The sequence below is a fragment of the Numenius arquata genome, chromosome 19, assembly GCF_964106895.1.
Source record: "Numenius arquata chromosome 19, bNumArq3.hap1.1, whole genome shotgun sequence".
NCBI lineage: Eukaryota > Metazoa > Chordata > Aves > Charadriiformes > Scolopacidae > Numenius > Numenius arquata.
Window position 1 is genome coordinate 9105854 of NC_133594.1, and position 17302 is coordinate 9123155.

The 17302-nt window shown below is 48.2% G+C and overlaps 2 protein-coding genes and 2 non-coding genes across 4 annotated transcripts; 3 read left to right on the forward strand and 1 right to left on the reverse strand.

Annotated features, from left to right (window-relative positions):
- Positions 1-4631: 4631 nt before the first annotated feature.
- PIERCE1 (piercer of microtubule wall 1) lies at positions 4632-7491 on the reverse strand. The gene is made up of 3 exons (XM_074161195.1): positions 7289-7491; positions 7108-7186; positions 4632-6188 (listed from the first exon to the last, which is right to left on the reverse strand). The coding sequence occupies exons 1-3, from the start codon at positions 7399-7401 to the stop codon at positions 6003-6005; spliced, it is 378 nt and encodes a 125-aa protein (XP_074017296.1). The 5' UTR covers positions 7402-7491; the 3' UTR covers positions 4632-6002.
- Positions 7492-7501: 10 nt separating this feature from the next.
- Positions 7502-9398, forward strand: MRPS2 (mitochondrial ribosomal protein S2). The gene is made up of 4 exons (XM_074161194.1): positions 7502-7598; positions 7697-7753; positions 7993-8122; positions 8498-9398. Exons 1-4 carry the CDS (start codon positions 7571-7573, stop codon positions 9039-9041), a joined length of 759 nt encoding a protein of 252 aa, XP_074017295.1. The 5' UTR covers positions 7502-7570; the 3' UTR covers positions 9042-9398.
- A 1485-nt stretch (positions 9399-10883) lies between these two features.
- On the forward strand, positions 10884-11016 carry LOC141473810 (small nucleolar RNA SNORA17). Its single transcript, XR_012463601.1, has one exon. It is a non-coding gene; the product is annotated as a small nucleolar RNA SNORA17 (small nucleolar RNA).
- Positions 11017-11595: 579 nt separating this feature from the next.
- On the forward strand, positions 11596-11729 carry LOC141473811 (small nucleolar RNA SNORA17). The gene has a single exon (XR_012463602.1). It is a non-coding gene; the product is annotated as a small nucleolar RNA SNORA17 (small nucleolar RNA).
- The last annotated feature ends 5573 nt before the right edge of the window (positions 11730-17302 follow it).

Below are 17302 nucleotides of genomic sequence, written 5' to 3' on the forward strand. Positions count from 1 at the left end.
CGTTCATATTGCAGAAAAAAAAAAAAGTGCCCCCACGCTGGTCTCGCTGAAAAAAATCCAAAGAAGTGTGGATTTAAGCTGTTGGCTGGTTCTTTCCTTTTCGTTTGTGTGTAGTGAAGTCCTTTGAGGAGTTTGTTCTTACATCTTGTCCCTGTGAATTGATCCCACGTTCTCTTTATCTAATCTTCTACAGAACTTCTTTCAGCCAAACTCCCACTCGGTGTCACTTTATTTCTCAGTCACTTCGACAGTCTTCCTGGAGACTGGCCTTAATGGTGCAAAATGGAGCAAAAGCAGTCAAGAACAGATCCAGTATCGCATAGTGTCCCCTGGTGTGGTCGCATTTGCAGAACATTGGCAAACTACAGCGTAGCATAGAGTAGAACAAGTAACTGTGGCATGTAGAGAAATAACCGACATCCTTTGTGTGTTTATACTGTTGTGCAGTTACATTTTAAACATGTTTATAGTGGTCACGACATTTCTTAACTGTCCATCCACCTTTTCATAGGCCTTAGCTTGGCTGGATGGTTGGTTGAAGAGATCTGTGTGCTAGATCATCTCATTTTTGTGGTAGGATACCTTGGAAAAGTGTTGGTTTTTTTCACTTAGCTCACGTGCCTGCAGCCCGTCTACACAGGCATCCATTTTTATCTGCCTTGATTCAGTTGCAGGATTTGGGCCTTTTGTTTGGCATAGGTAAATAGGTTGATATTTTAAAATAGAAGTTTTCAGAGTACCTTGCTTTAAAAGGATTAAACTGTATACTTAATTTTAATAGAGATGATGGAAGCACTACGTACTGTTTGTATAAAGTAAGCTGAATGTTTCTCCTCAAAAGTTTTCAGTAAATCAACATTAAGACTTAAAAGGTGTCTTGTGCCCCTGTCGATGTGTCTGTGTTTTCTCAATGCTACTTGTGAACTGATTCACTTGCAGTTAAGATGCAATTCCCATTACCTTGTGCTTTAAATAAAACCTAATTTGAAATGGCACTTTTTTAAAATTGATAAACTTGATTTGTATATAGGAAATGGTGTACATTGCTAAGTTTATAATGTTTAATAAATGGGGTTCTGACCATGGACCATGAAACCAGAGTCCTCCTATGGTTTGTGTCATCGTCTTTAGTGAGTAGTATCTTTGTGTTATCTTTTTTTCCCCTCCTGACTGTAGTCGGAAGATGTAATTTGCTTGTGCCAGTATCATTTGTGAGTGAAGACAATCCCTTGAAGACGATCCCAGCGTTTGCGTTGCCTGAACCTGGGAGCGGGATCTCAGTTCAGCCGCTGCTTTTGCTTCTTGCCTTTTTATCGCCTTTAGCCACCCGCTGTCTGAGACTCTGATCTCCGATGTGACAATAGCCTGTGATTTCCTTGTGGCTGTGAAACAGAATCTAGGTCTTTAAAGATGTGGCTGTTTAAGGGAATGTTGTTCTTAAAAAATGAAGAAGGAGAACCTACAAAGTACATAAGCAAAAAAGTTGTGGATATTCTCGGGGGTGAGAACGGGGCTTGTCATTTTAGCAAAACCCTGACAACAGTTTTCTTTCCTGGTGTTTGTGGTCGAGAAGCGGAGTCTTTCCTTGTGCTCGCCCCTCACCATTAGTAGCACAAGGGTTAGCGAAAGGGCTTCCTTATTTTTGAGGTGGAGTTTAGCAGATAAGATCCGTGATTCAGTTAGAAAGCACTTAGTGTATCTCTGACATCCTCTGTAGCACAGCTTCTGCAGCCTCCAGGATTAACTCACGATCCTTTCTGCCCTACTGTCGAGAATTTGTGGTAGCGAGTGTAGGAGCCCTTGATGGTGCAGAGATGGGATGAATGTGCTTTCTTGCTCACGGGGGACATTGTGACACCCAGCACTGAGGTTCTGCTAGGAGGCAAGGAGACTGAGCTAGTCTTCAGGGTGGGAGGGAGGGAAGGAATTCTGCTGGTTTGATATCCAAACCATCCTGTCACCCTTGGTGTTTCTGTACCAACACGCTCTGGGTGTTCCCTTCTACCCGCAAGTCATATTTGGTCTCAGCAAGTGATTTTTCCAGAGTTTGTCCTATGGGAATTGCTGGTTTGCCAAGGAGGAGCAAGTACCCAGAGGGAATGTGGGTCAACAAACATCCCTGGCATTGGTGCCGCAGCCATAAGAAGAGTGCCATGGCTCTGCTGGCAGCATCGTCATTCTGGGTACAGCTCCCATCTCTCCTTGGAAAAAGAGAAGCCTGGTGTCTTGGAGCAATAAGAAATTACTCACGTACGTTACAGAGTAAAGGATGAACAGCTGAGAAGCAGAAAGATTATATTGAGAACAAGTTCATGAGCAAGAGTCCCACGCATGTGGTCCCAAGTGTGGGGCTGCAATACAAATCTCCAGGGTGAATCTTGATAGGTGCAGTACCAAGAGCATTTTTTTCTGATGTTTATTTCTGATCTACTCTGATTTTTTGACACTGATCAGAACAGGCAGCCAAGCATAGAGCAGGCACAGACTATGCTCCTCCTGGCCCTTTTCAGCACTCCAGCACCGCTCTCGTGAGTGCCCAGAACAAGCTCCTTTTTCCATTAGTTCAACCCTCCGGAAGAGTTAATTTGATCCTTTATCTGCTGCAGTAGATACACATGTGGAACCATGAACTCAGGTCTTCCCAAGCGTGTAAACAAGTTTTTTGTTTTGTTCTGTTTGTTTTTTAAATGAGTGCTGGTTTATATTTTTTTAAAATGCACAAAGATGATTTTTTTCAGTCAGAGCACAAGATTTGCTGATTTGGATGGTAAGTTACTAAACTACTCAGTATATTTGATTATGGCCACTGGTAAGTTACAGCATCCTGACTGCAATACCGGAGTTCTCAGATACATCTGTGCTCGCTCAGGACTTTGAAAATAGGTATTTTGTTTTATTTTTATCACAGCGACTATTTTTCTGTGCTTCAGGAAGGGCAGTCTTCAAGGATCCTCAGGGGACCACAAGGACTACCTTAATTTTTTATAGAGAGATATTCGCTGCTATTTTGGGAACATGTGTTTTGACATGTAGCTGCTTTTTATAAGAGGAAGGAACACGCCATTTCTGCCGCCGTTTCTTTTATTAATGTATATGCTTTTTAATTTTTCAAACCTTAAAGAACTGCAGTTTGTCTTGGTTTGATAGTGCAGCCTCACATAATTCTATCTGCAAATGTGAAAATCTCGCTTTCAAAATACAGAGTAGAAAGAGGTTGTTTTGGGTCGATTCTCTATGGTAAAATTTGCCATCTTTAGCATGATATTTTTAATTTGTACAGGTATTTCTTTAAAAAAGTGTATTGCATCTGTAACAGCTGAACAAACAGGTCACTATTTCTTAAGCCCACTGAAATAGGGAAATGTAGGATAGTAAAAACAAGGAAAATACGTCTTTGGCATAAGTATGGGAGCAAATCAATGTGTTGCCTTGGGGCTGACTGCTACTGAAGCTCATGTGTTGCTCCCCTCTCTTTGAACCTCAGGGGAAGTGAATTAGATAAACTTGGTCCAACATATCTCAAGATACAGTCTATATGAGGGTGATGTAAGGTACGCTCCCTGCAAAACTGTTCAAAGGCACTGGTTTCAGGTTAAGAATAAAAAAAGGGAAGAAATTAAGGTAAAGAAGAAAAGAGGTGGGTGTTTTTAGATGAAGTATGAAAACAAGTGGAAAATATGTGACAAAATCCACTAAATTTATATTTTTAAGAGGTAGTCTTATCCCTAAATTATTCCGCCTGCAGAAAAATCTGTGGTTAAAAATATATGTAAAATTGTCACAACTGTTTGTATTAATTCAGCGCTTTATGTTATTTTTCCTTTCAGGAGAAGAAAGGGAAGTTATGAGAAGCTCAAGGTACTATCTAGAGTCTAATAGAAGCATAGCAGTGAATAATAGAGGGTTGCTTATTTGTTTTCACGCATTAAATATTTAAAAAGTTAGCTTTTCAGGCCCATTTCTGCTTAGCATATTTACTTGTTCTGATGGATTGGTGTGTTTTCAGCAAAGGCGGGTTTAGCCGGCTGGTTTTCTGTTGGAGGTGAGCGAAGGCATTGCGGTGAGAACTGGAATTGTTTGGTAGCCGCGAGAGAAATCTGGCTGCTGGGCCCAGGAACGTGTAGCTACGCTGGGGTTTGAATGTTTAAAAAAAAGCACAAGTCCAGACCTGCCCAGTTTTGGACTTCAGGTTTTTGCTTAGTGACATTATTAACTAAAGATAATACCTCTACCTTGCAAGTATGTTTAAATAGATCAGTCATGCTTCCCGTCGGTTTATAAGCCTATATAAAAATGACACAAATAGGGAATATTTCTAACATGTGAAGACTATCACTTGCAGTGATATTTGGACGTACTATTACACTCATTTTTTTAATTTTAATTTTTTTAGCAAACAGCTGGAGCAGCACTATGCTTGCTTTTAATATACACCATCAGTATGTTATACCTGTAAGGTAGGACCATTCCTCATCCCTGGACAGGGAGACTAGTTTCTCTTCAACACTAGTTTTTAAGCAAAATATACTAAGGTTTTCCTTTTAGCACAGTTATACTGTCTGAATGATGCAGTTCCACTGGCTGTGTAACTACAGTTGTTGCAATAAAACTTCGGAAAACATTTCCTTTTTGATTAGTTGTCTTTATTTGAATAATTTCTTAAAACATGGTGGTTTTGAGAGGTAAGAAAGATGAACGTGCTTTCTACAAGAAATCCAAAGGCTTAGTGAATATCCCTGGAAAACATACATAGTTTGGTTGTTCATTAAATAGTACAGAAATGGTTTTAAATTCTTAATTTTTAATGATATGTGGTACATGAGCCAAGTGTTTAAAGGATCGTTAGTGACAGAGAAGAGCTTAAGGCAATATATATATGTAATGTATGTTGTTCTGGTAGTTACAACTATGTGCTGCCCATAAATGAAGTAAAATGGTTCATATGAGATGTTTAACTGACCTTTAATCATGTGAAATCTTTCTAAATTAAGATATTATTCCTCATAACATTTGTCCTATCAATTAGTTCTTTTCCTCTAGTACCAAAGTGGCTGTGTGTATGTTTCCCGACAAATTACTGACCTCGGTTTTGCTAACACAGATTTACACTGCTTTTTTCCCCCAAAGCTAAATTTGTGACCTTGTGAACTAGGGAGGAGTCCTGTTAAAAAAGAAACAAGAATAGGTAAACCAGTCTGGGTTTGGGGTTACTCCTGGAAATGCACTGCTACCTTTAACTGGCTGATTCTGTAGCTGTTCATCACATTGTAAGAGCAAGTCCCACATCACCGACCCGAAAGGTATTTTTTTCCTGTGTTGAAGAGAAAAATGCTCATTGAATCCTGCCTTGGGTGGTTAATAGTGTGAAGCACGTGTTGATCTACGGCTGATTATTGTGCCCTGGGAGTTTTCCTGACGCTCTGTACGATTTTACTCTCCTCCATGATAACAACTCACATTTTCAGTATCTCTGGAGTAGTGCAGACGCCTCACAGCAGACACACCGCTGGTGCCGCAGGAGGCAGTGATCAGCCGGTACTAATTGCCCTTTCCCCGCTTATCTTCACAGAATCAATATTGGGTGAGAAATATCCAAAAATACTGATTTGGGTGTTATTCCCAAAGCCCTTGGGGAGCAGCGTGACAGGACAGTGTGCTGCCCAGGTTTGCTGTCACCATCACAGCGTGACGGGAAGGTGTGCTGCCCAGGTTTGCTGTCACCATCACAGCGTGACGGGAAGGTGTGCTGCCCAGGTTTGCTGTTCCCATACACTCAAAGGCATTTTGAAAAGCAGTGTTATTGCTGTTCTCGATGAAATACCCATAACCTTGTTTAGCCACTACGTGGTGCCTCTTTTTATGCTGTCAGACTTAGCAACAGATTTAGGAGAAGGTCAGTGCTGCTGTTTGCTTATACATGGTTTTTTTTGTATTTTGGGGGTTTTTTAACTAGGCAGCCAGCAGTAAACTGGCTTCCTGTTGTCATGGTTACTGGTGCAGGTCTAACAGCAAGACGGGCCGCTGGGGTTGTAGCTGGGATGGAAGTTGAAGTGGTCATAAGCGGTGATGAAGTTGTCTGGGCCGGTGACGTGGCTCTTCTCCAGGGAGGTGTTGAGCCCGTTGTCTTTGTACATGCCGCACTGCCCCAGCGTGTTGGAAAAGGCGTGTGAGGTGACGTGGAAGGAGGTCTGCGGGAGCGAGAAAAGGGGAGGCAGATGGTTTTAACGCACCAAGAGCCCCTGCTGTGTGCAGAAGCCTGGATGCAATGAGAAGGGCACTTCATCTGCTTCAGGGAGTTCGTAGCCAGGGGGATGGAGGGATGGAGAGCAGCTCTGCTGAGAAGGACTTGGGGGTGCTGGTGGATGAAAAGCTAGACATGACCCAGCAATGTGCACTGGCAGCCGAGAAAGCCCCCTGCATCCTGGGCTGCATCCCCAGCAGCGTGGCCAGCAGGGCAAGGTGGGGGGATTCTGCCCCTCTGCTCCACTCTAGGGAGACCCCCCCCACCAGCGCTGCTTCCAGCTCTGGGGCCACCAACATCAGAAGGACATGGATGTGTTGGAGCGGGTCCAGGGAATGGCCATGGAGATGCTGGGAGGGCTGGAGCCCCTCTGCTGTGAGGACAGGCTGAGAGAGTTGGGGGGGTTCAGCCTGGAGAAGAAAAGGCTTTGGGGAGACCTTAGAGCCCCTTCCAGTCCCTCAAGGGGCTCCAGGAAAGCTGGGGAGGGACTCTTGATGAGGGAGGGGAGCCATAGGACGAGGGGGAACAGTTTTGAACTGAAAGAGGGGAGATTGAGATGAGCTCTCAGGAACAAATTCTTTGCTGTGAGGGTGGTGAGAGCCTGGCCCAGGTTGCCCAGAGAAGCTGTGGCTGCCCCATCCCTGGGGGGGTTCAAGGCCAGGTTGGACGGGGCTTTGAGCAACCTGGTCTGGTGGGAGGTGTCCCTGCCCGGGGCAGGGGGGTGGAACTGGGTGATCTTTAAGGTCCCTTCCCTCCCAGACTGTGCTGATTGTCTGTTGCAAAGACCAAAACCCGGAGACTCCGTCTCCCAAACCCCCGACCGAAGCCCGGGGGGTGCCTCCATCACCCCGCACCCCCAACCTTACCGGCACTTCGTGCACCGTGGGGGCTCTGCTGCCGTAGGTCTGGTTGGTGGTCCGGTACAGGGGGTGCGGCTCCGGCTTCCTGCGGGGGGAGAGCACAAGGGGGAGCGGGGCTGCCGCGGGGGGGGCTCGGCGGGGCGGGGACCGCGCTCGCCCGGCGCCGGGGCTCGGTGGCCAGTCTCACCCGTAGCCGCGGAAGCAGGCTGGCTGCTGGAAACGGCCGGGCAACCCGGGGCTGGTGCGGTACCAGTCGCTGGTGCGGGGAGCGGGACCGCCCGCAGCCTCCGGGCGGGACATGGCGGTGGGGACCGGGCGGCGGGGACGCGCGTTGCCCGGCGACGGGACGCGGAGGGCGGGCAGCGATGGCAGCGGGCCCGGCCCCTTCCTCCCCGCAGGAAGCGGAAGGAGCCGCTTGACCTTCCAGCTCCTCCTCCTCCTCCTGCTCCTGCTCGCCCGGGCAGGGAGCATGGCGGTGCCGCGGCTCCTGCGGGCAGGTGAGCGGGTCGTGGAGCCCAGCCCGGTCCCGCCGAGCCCGGCCCGGCCCGGCCCGGCCCGGCCCCTCCGTGTGAGCCCCGTGTTTCTCTCCCCGCAGCAGCCCCGCGGCTCTACAGCAGCGTCCCGGCCCTGGCCCCGGCCGCCCGGCCCCACGGTGAGTGCTGCCGCCCACCGGCACCTTCCCTCCGGGAAAGGGGGGGAGGAGGGGGGACCCTGAGCCGGACCCCCGGCACCGGCGGCCAGACGATGAGCAATGTCCTTGTCATCGCCAGGCCCTTGCTGTACTCATCAGGGGGCTTTCTCCAGTCAGTCCCGGCTCATCCCCTGCGAACACAACAACAGGGAACAGTGAGGGAACAGTGATTTATTTATTATTTTTCCCCCTTCCCTCAGCTGCGGATGACAAGCTGCTCTCCGAGCCTCTCAGCCACCCCGACTTCTTCAACGTGAAGGAGCTCTTCACCCTCAAAGATCTCTTCGATGCTCGGGTGCACCTGGGGCACAAAAAGGGATGTCGCCATCGGTGAGTGACCCCTTTTCATGATCCGGCCCTCGTTGACATCAGGAGCGTTTCCCCACAGCGTGTGAGCCTTTGGGGGCTGCACTGGGTCAGTGTGGGGCTGGAACTGCCCCTGCAGACCCACAACTCATCCTGGGCAGAGTTACTGCCCTGCAGAAGTGCAGGGACCCTGCTCAGCATGGGCACCGATGGGGTATGGGATGGGCACCCCCCGGAGCCTGGCTGGGACGGATGCTGCAGAGAGCTCTTCTGATATTGGGTGGGAGCTGGGATGCGGGAACGTTTCCATGGGGCCACACCACATTCAGAAACGCTGCTGGATGCCTGTAGCACCCCGTCCCCGTATCCCCTTGTGTCGCCCTCCCTCTGTCCCCGCAGGTTTATGGAGCCTTACATCTTCGGCTGCCGCCTGGACCAGGACATCATCGACTTGGATCAGACGATGGAGCACCTCCAGCTGGCTCTCAACTTCACCGCCCACATCGCCTACCGCAAGGGCATCATCCTCTTCATCAGCCGCCGGCGCCAGTTCTGCCACCTGGTCGAGAGGACGGCGCGGGATTGCGGGGAGTACGCCCACACCCGCTACTGGCAGGGCGGCCTGCTCACCAACGCGCACATCCAGTTTGGGGCCGGCGTCCGCCTGCCCGACCTCATCATCTTCCTCAGCAGCCTCAACAACGTCTTCGAGCCCCACGTGGCCATCCGGGATGCTGCCAAGATGAACATCCCCACGGTGGGGGTGGTGGACACTAACTGCAACCCCTGTTTGATCACCTACCCCATCCCTGGGAACGATGACAGCCCCACTGCCATGGAGCTCTACTGCAAGCTCTTCAGGATGGCCATCATCCGTGCCAAGGACAAGAGGAGGCAGAGTGAGGTCATCGATGAGCTGCGGAGCAAAGCAGAGGGCAAATAGGGAGCGGAGGGACAGGCTGGGCCATGCCCAGAGGCTTGGTGATGGGCGTCCTGCTCCACTCCCACTGGCCCTGCACCCAGAGCACCGGCTTTTGGTGGAGCTGGGCTGGTTGTGGAAGGGACCCAGCAGCTCTGCCACCACAAAGAGGTCCCAGGGTGGTCTATCCAGCTCAAAATAAAATTATCTGGAGTGATGTGAGGGGAGACAGAGACAGGGCAGAGCCAGCTCCTGTCCCTTTTGGAAGGAGGTGTCTCTTGTCCTGTGGCCTTCCCGTTCTTGAGCTTGTGATCTCACCTGAAACCACTTGTATCTCGCGCTTCTTCTTGGTAGGACAAATAAAGGTCACTGTGATCCTTTTCCTTTCTTCCCTTGTGAAATGGGAGGTACAGGGGAGCCTCTGGCAACTTTTGTGGTCTCAGGATGTGGAGGTGAAGGGTGTTCTCAGCCTGGGGACCCTCGGGGCATCGCAGGCCAGGGGTGGGAGGGGACACAAAGCCACCTGATGCATCACAGGGTTGGAGGGTCCTTGTTTTGTCCCAGGGTCTCTGCCACCACCACGGGGAGTGGGAGGCTGCAGGGTGCGCCTGAGAAAGGGGAAACCCAGCCCTTAACACGCCTTCTGTCTCTGCGGGGAGGGTTTAGGGCTGGGGGGGTGGTGTCCCGGTCTCCCGGTGTCCCGGTGTCCCGGTGTCCCGGTCCGTGTCCCTCGTCCCGCTCCGGTGCCCTCGGCCGTTCCCTGCGTCCTCCCGCCCAGCAGGGGGCGCTGGCGGCAGCGGAGGAGCTGCGCAGATTGTCCCCGCGCCGCTTCCGCCCGCCCGCCCTTTATAAGCGGAAGGCGGGAGCCGCGCTGTCTTTTCGGCGGTCGCTCGGCGGGGTGAGGCTCGCAGGGCCGCATCGGCCTCCCTCCGGCCTGGCAGGGCACATGGAGCGTCTCCGGCCCTGTCGGTGCCGGCCGAGGAGGGCCCTTCCGAGCAAGGCCCGTGTCGCCCCGGCCGCTCGCCTTTTCCCGCGCCATGTTGCGGCGAAGCTTCTTCAGGCCGGGCCCTGATGGCGGCGGCCGGTTCCGCTGCTCCTCGTCTCCCCCCCGTGCTGGGGGAGGAAGGCGTGATGGAGGTACGGGGGGGGGGCTGCCGTGTCCGGCTGGGTGAGACTGGTCTTACCGGTCTGGGTGACCCGCAGGAAAATCGGGGTTTAGTCTGTTCCTCCTCCCCGGGTTTCTGGGCCTCAGGGGGGACAGAATGTGCCCCGCTCAGCCCCATGGCCGGACACCGCCCGGAGGGGACCCCCGGGGCCCTGTCCGGTGCTCTCTGCTCCAGGCGAACTGTGTTCGGTGTAGATGGGCTGTATTATAAACTGATCTATAGGAATAGACTAATATTAAGGTAAATACGGCCGCGATTCCATTAAAAGAGGGGAGAAAGTTGAGGGCCGCTGCCTTTTCAGGTGAATCTTTTGAGTGTATCCATTCAGCAAAAGGTATATTGGGTTTTTTTTTTTTAAATTTCGTTTTAGTCTTCTGGTTTTCTGTTAAGTGGTGTAGTTAATACAAGAAGATTATTACGCAATCAGCTAAACAACTTGTTTTTAACTGTATCCTTCTCCCGTTCTTTTTTTATTTGTCTTTTTTTCAGCCTGGCAGAAGACAAAGGGTGAAGTGAAAAAGATCACGCATCGTGAAAAGTCACGGGTAAGCGGTGCTTAACGCAGAGGAGAGCTTTAATACTACTTTCTGAGCAGGTGATCTCATCGTGTTCTTACAAATAGGTGTAATTATCACATTTCTCAGTCTTTAGGTTGGTGGGGTTTTTTGTTTTGTTTTGGTTTTTTGTTTTTTTTTTTCAACCTGCCACAGGCGTTGCAAAGGTGGCTGCGGTGGCATCTTTGTGTCATTAGGTGGCAGAGAGAGACAGGCTATGTTCTACGCTCGTTTGCTCTGCAGCCCGTGAGCACTCAGAGTGATTGATAGCCTGACACTATTTATAAATAGGTTGGTTAATAGGAGACGCTTGAGAAACGAAGCCTTCCCGTTTTGTTTTGGTTTTAATTGCCTTAAACGCGAGATCTGTATGAAACGGAAGAGAAAGGGGTTGTGTTTGGCCTGCGGTGGGTTTGCAGCAGGAAGGCTGGGTGTGGCTTTCTGATTATTTGGCCTTGAAAACGGTAGGATCCCGTTGGAACGTAGACTTGTATTACAGAAGAATGACTCGGAGTGATCTGTTGTAAAGCCACGTGCCACGTTGGTGGCATCACTGGGAGCATGGCCTGGGAGTCACATGCTGGTGGCTACGACCCTTTTCCTCTCTGAAAGTAAAAACACACCTGCACTTTGCGTTTATATCTTTAGTTTTCCTCTCTTACTGGACATTTCAAATATCTGTCATCAGTGAACAAGTAACCATATAACCAGGCTTTGTGTGTCTAAATGTATAAAATTAATGCTGTGTATGTTTTCTGCCGCTTTTCCAAAGGAGGCCATGTGACGTGGTGGACCCAGGAGGTTCTCAGAGACCCGAGGTGAGCAACAGTGGATGGAAGTTCTGCTGTGGAACAGCTCCCTGCCCCAGCTCGTGTTGCAGATGTGGCTGCAGTGCCATGTTTGTGTCATTAGGTGGCAGAGAGGAAAAGGCAACGTCTTTGCTAGTGCTCTGGAACCTGTGGGCACTCAGGAATGATGAGTAACCTGACAATTATTTCTTCCTTTTCCTGTTTTGTGGTTTTTTTTTTTTTCCCTTTTTGTTAATCTTAAATTGTGAACGATGGACAGGGTACAGAAGGTACAGGGTGACAGTCATTCTCTTAATGAATACCTTGTTTATGCAACAGATAAGAGCTATGACTGACTTTCCTGCTGTCGCATTCAACATTTTAGAAGTAAAACTTTTATGTTTTACTCACACGCAATGTTAAAAGCTAATTCATGTTTCTTGCGTATCGTATCTTTTATTGTTACGGAAGAATGGCAAATTCCAGTATTATTTATTCTAATAGAATAGTTATTTATTCTAATAATCCTTGGAGATTTGCTCTCCTGACATATTAATGTCATTAGAGGTCAGAGATAAAGGTGCTTCCTGTGCCTGAAACATGTAGCTGCTCAGAGACGAGTAGCTTGACACTGTTTCCATGTGCACCTCCTTCTCTAGAGACTCGGTGGAAGATGGAGCAGATTTCCTTTGGAAAGCAGTTAAAATGCCAATTTTAACTGCATTGGGGAAAGATCTTTTGTTTTGTTTTGTTTGCAAGGACAAATAGAAGTGACAGCTCTATTCTTAAATTCTGTTTATATACAAGTAAATAGTTAGGTGTGGATTTAGCATGTGGAGAAAATTGCACCCTGTTCCCAGCATTAATAAAAAACTCAGCCAACAACATCTTGACTTCCAAGGGAGTGGAGTAGTTGGACCAGAAGGTGCAATCATCAGTCTTCTGAAATGCAGCTTTGTAATCGTGCTGGTGGGGGAGAGGGGGGAGGAAAAACAACCAAACAAACCACCCCCTTCCCCAAAAAACCCAAACTGAAGATCTTTTTTTCTTCTTACAGTTACTTTTGAGAACGGGACTGAGTTCTGGAAAACTTGCTTCAGATGTTGAAGGTGGGTATTAGTCATTTCTTGGAAACGTGCTAAACCTCAGCGTGTTTCTAAAACAGTCAGTGTCTGGGTAGAAGCCACTGGGTTGGTACAGTCTTGTCCCTCCTGAATTTTTGTGGAACATGGGCAAATAAAAATAAAATTAAATTCTACTAGTGCATACATGCAGAAAAAAAAACTTTTTTGCTGACATACCTCTACTTCAGGTGGAGCGCTTTCAGGTTCCTCTGTTTCATTAATGCAGTAATTTTCGTAAGCAATCTTAAACAGTCTTCTGATTAACTTTTTACTTCCCTTCCTCAAACTGCCTTTCTCAGCTCCCAAAGTGCATCTTTTTAAGGGCAGCTGGGAGTCAGAACAAGACACTTATGTTGAGAGCTCACACTCTGATGTATATTTGAGTGCCTGTGATAACAGAACAGGCTCTGATACTGCTCCAGGCTGATCCCAAACGCTACTGAAAAACATTTTTGTGTCACAGATGTGCAAGATAACGAGATTGTGTCTTAGGCATAATGAAAAAAAAATATAAAAGGCAACAGGTATCAATATATCGAAATAGCTGTGGGTGTCACTGTCCTCTCTGGGGTGACATGGTGCACGTGAGCCGCTGCTGTCACTGAAACAAGTGGGGAGAGAAGCTCTGGATGCAGATGGATGCTGTTGTGAAACTCTGGAGAGGCTTTGTGGGTGACTAACGGCTTGACAAAACCTGGCAGTTCTAAATGGTGGAAAATGTCCTCATTAAATGGGCATTATGAGGGCCAAAGGCGCCATTAACCACGTGGGGAACTGCTGGCTGCAAAATGAGCCGTTTAATTGGGAAAAGTCACTGGCTACCAGCAGTGGCTTTGGAAAAGAATGCTAATAAGGTTTTTGGGGATACAGTTATGCAAAGAGGCATGCCTGAAGAAGAGACTCTTCCATTTAAATTTCCTGACTACTTTTAACCCTGAAATACATATTTGAGGGTTTTTTTCATCAGACTTTGCTCCCATCAAGGGTCCTATGGAGTAGTGAGTGCCTAATGATGCTCTCTTTAGAACTTCACTGTGTGAGCTATGGGGTGGCTGTTAAAATTCTCCTAATAGCATTTGCTGTTAACCGTCTTCCCAAGGCTTCGAATATCGCTTTACTGAAAGAATCACCTGGATCTCAGCTGTGGAAAAGATGAATATTTTTCTATTAAAGTGGTTTTGAGAGAAATCAAAAATTTTTCTGCACTGTAACTTAGCCCTTCACCATTTAGAACTAGTTTATGCCTTGGCTTTGAGCACGTGAATAAGCCCAGCTTTTCTTTCTTGGCACTATTAATAGCTTGTCTCTGCACTGGGGTTGGCAAACTAGCCTTTGATTTTTATTTTTTTTTTTATTTTTTTTAGGGAGTGAAAGAGTAACCAAGAGCGAGCTCCAGCTCTCATGCTGTTAAATTACCCCTTTCCTCCACTTGCCAGAGTGCACTCTGCCTACCCAGAAGATTTTTATTTTTTTTTCAAAACCTTTCTGGTCCAGTGGCAAAGAACCTTTCCCAAATTGGTCTAATTTATGAGTTCCATCTGCTTCTGTTACTACTTCAGGTCCTGATCCACACGAGTTTCCCTGTGAATCATCAACACTGAGCCCAGCCGTAACTACCCTAAAGTTTGGTCTCATTTTATGAAGCTTTCTCTTTTTTTTCCCCTATAGGATATGAAAAAACTTTGGACAGTCCCAAGACAAACCCAATGTAATTAATGGATCAGCTGAAAGTGTTGCCTCTGAATTTAAAAGCAATTCTCTGTCCCCACCAGCTGCAGTGCCTTAGCTCAGAGTGACCTGGAGGCTGGACATTATGGATTAATTAGCCGTTTAGGATTGACATTTATTGCTAACTATTGCTGGCTGTATTTGAAGTTGCCTAACATCCTGGGCCTCTTCTTATTTGCAGATTGTGCTGTGAGTTTTAGAATTTCCAGCAAACGTGGCTCCAGCAGAAGGAATGGTTAGTGGTGTCTGTGTTTGAAGATTCCTGCTTTACCTGTTCTCCCGCGGGGGTTCCCACACACCCGCAGCCAAAGTCCATGCCATGCTGCTTGTGGTTCTGAACGTTCTCTGCACCCTGGGCACTCAAATGTATACTGTATTTATGTATAATATAAAAAAATTACAGCTGTTCTGCTCAGAGAGTCCGTCCTGCGTTTGCTGAGCTCCTGAGTAGCTGTGGGAGCTGTAACCCTGCCCTTCTCCCTGCCAGCTCAGTGAACATGCCGCTTTCACAGCCATATCCTAAATCACTGCTGCTTCAGTCCCTGTTTTCCCTACGTGGTTATGAAGGATTTTTTTTTAAAAAATAACCCCCAAAACTTAAATAAAGATGCTACCTACAATAAGCCTGAAATGACTATACCTGTGTATTTATAGCACCCCAAGTAATATTTTTAACCATGCTAGGATTTAAGACTTTTACTTGTGGCTATGAGGACTGGGATGGGTTTTTACTTCAAACGATGAAGGGCAGAAATCTTGCTGCTCATCCCCACCCCCTTGTAGCACAAATCTGCTGCTGAAGCATCTGGTGAGATCAGATCGTTGGTCTCTCAGTGTTGTGGGTTTTCCTCTTTTTCCGGCTAATGTGGGAAATCTGGGGAAGGCCCGAGTGCAAAATAGCTTTGCCTTTAGTCATTTTTCTCCCGTGTTGTAGTGCAGCCTGTAAACCAGGAGCACGTGTCTGAAAACACTTGGGCTTTTTATTAGCGATGAAGAAAACCCAGTTCTCTCGGGGCTGTGAGTCATAAACGATTCCTAGGAGTGTCCCCTGGGGTGTGCGGGTCAATAATGCGGTGACGTGACAGTTCTTGTCAGAAGTGTCTTTATTTGAATAATAGAGCTGTTTTGGCTAGGGTTTTTTTTTTAAGTACAGGGGGTGTCTCTCCTTGAACTTCATCATAAATTCATACAGAGATTCTGATATTTATGCGGATAAGCAAGAAATGTGGTTTTCCTCTTTTTTAGGTGCTGACCCGCTGCGTTACTTAACGCTGCTTTGGGAGCAGCAGGGAGTAAGTGTGGTGGGAATGATGCTTATCGAGGCAAAATTTACTAATAAATTACAAAGAGAGAGGGGAGGGTGAAAAATGGCTTTCCTGAGAACCTGAGGAGAGAGTTTGGCACCGTCGTTGGCTTCCTTTCTCTAATAGCAGAAGAAAATTAATTTTGTGGGTGGCACTGGTTGCCATGGGAATGCAGGACAAGAGCGGAGGAGCCGGGGCAGCTGCACAGGGCCTCCTTTCCCAGTTCCAGTCCTCCCCTTCGCTCTCCTGACAGCTCCCACGCAGGTGAACCTGCACCAGTACGCACCAGTGCCACACCAGTGTGGGGCCTTGGCCAGCTCTGCGGTGTTGGGACCCAATGAAGGGTGGCTCCGAGTGGCTGAGGAACTCGTCATCCTTCAAACACGCAAACCTCACCAATTCTCCACCTTCCCACCAGTGAATTATACTGGGAAGCCCAACTCCTTGGCAGGAAGCGAGCGGCGCTGGATTTAGAGCGGTGGTGACACCAAACCGTCCCCTCCATAAATAACAGAGAGAGGGAACGATGATCCTGTAGAACTAATAGGAGGAAACACTCATATCTCTGCTCCAGAGGGCCCATAAATTCACAGCCACGACACTACCCATCACCTTCGCGGGCCGTATGTACTCCCAGATGTGGTTTTTTTTCTCGGTGATTGTACTTGAGACACACACTCCACTGAGCGATGGTTGGCAAAAGCACTGGTGCACGCTCCGTCGGCAGGAATACGACTGTGCCGGGAACAGGGCAAGCTCGGGGGGGCTGACACAAACTCTTCCTCCTTACCCATAGTTTTGAAAAGGTTGCTGTAATTGTGTACTTAAAGGAAACAGACTGTAGTTGGAGACCTGGTCTTATTTACACAGCCAAACAAATGTCTTGAAACGCTGCGGAAAGCTCGCCTGGAAATTCCTTTTAATAACGGGAGAAGCACTGGATTTTTCTGGTGTTAAATCTCCAACCTCTGCAGCACAAGCCCAGCTTAGTTTTTAGGAGAATTAACCCAAGAAGTTGGCTTTATCCCCGCTGTGGGCAGCAATGCGCGGAGCACACGCGTTAACCCGTCGGAATTGTTCACGTTTAGCCCTTTTCCTTTAAATTATCCTTGGCCTTAGGTGCTTCCGGAGCCGCCACGTGAGAGGGAATGGCCCCCACTGCCCATTTCAGCACGAGCCACGGCATCACTGTCGGGGGTCAGGCACTTAAAAAAAGGGGAATGACAGAACCACCAGGATTCTCCGCTTATCTCTTTCCTAAGTTCCAGCTGGATCTGACGGCGGGTGACTCAGACGCTTAAGGAGAGACTTTTGAATAGGGAAATCTACCTTTTTCTCCTTTTTTAGATCACAAGCAAGCTGGTACTTTAAAGGCTGCCGTTTCGCTATCGATGTACGGGTGTGATTCACGTAAAAGCTATTTATTTACATCAGAGCCGTTCATCAAAAGAAGATGTGACAAGTACAGCATGAATGATTCATTCCCGTCTCTCTGCACGGCTTGCCTGGTAATCAAGAAAGAGTTGGATGCGTCCAGCTGGGCTCTGCTTCCTTCTCGCTTCCCGTGTCGTCTTCCTCCCCCCACGCCTGCTCATCCATCCCGGCTCCCGGTGTCCCAGCT

Excerpts from the sequence above, each read along its gene's own strand:
- PIERCE1 (XM_074161195.1), bottom strand. The coding sequence starts at position 7,401 with ATGTCCCGCCCGGAGGCTGCGGGCGGTCCCGCTCCCCGCACCAGCGAC. Across the intron at positions 7,187-7,288 it reads GCCTGCTTCCGCGGCTACGG|GAAGCCGGAGCCGCACCCCC; the intron begins GTGAGACTGGCC and ends CTCCCCCCGCAG. Across the intron at positions 6,189-7,107 it reads CCACGGTGCACGAAGTGCCG|ACCTCCTTCCACGTCACCTC; the intron begins GTAAGGTTGGGG and ends TCGCTCCCGCAG.
- MRPS2 (XM_074161194.1), top strand. The coding sequence starts at position 7,571 with ATGGCGGTGCCGCGGCTCCTGCGGGCAG. Across the intron at positions 7,754-7,992 it reads CCCGGCCGCCCGGCCCCACG|CTGCGGATGACAAGCTGCTC; the intron begins GTGAGTGCTGCC and ends CCCTTCCCTCAG. Across the intron at positions 8,123-8,497 it reads AAAAAGGGATGTCGCCATCG|GTTTATGGAGCCTTACATCT; the intron begins GTGAGTGACCCC and ends CTGTCCCCGCAG.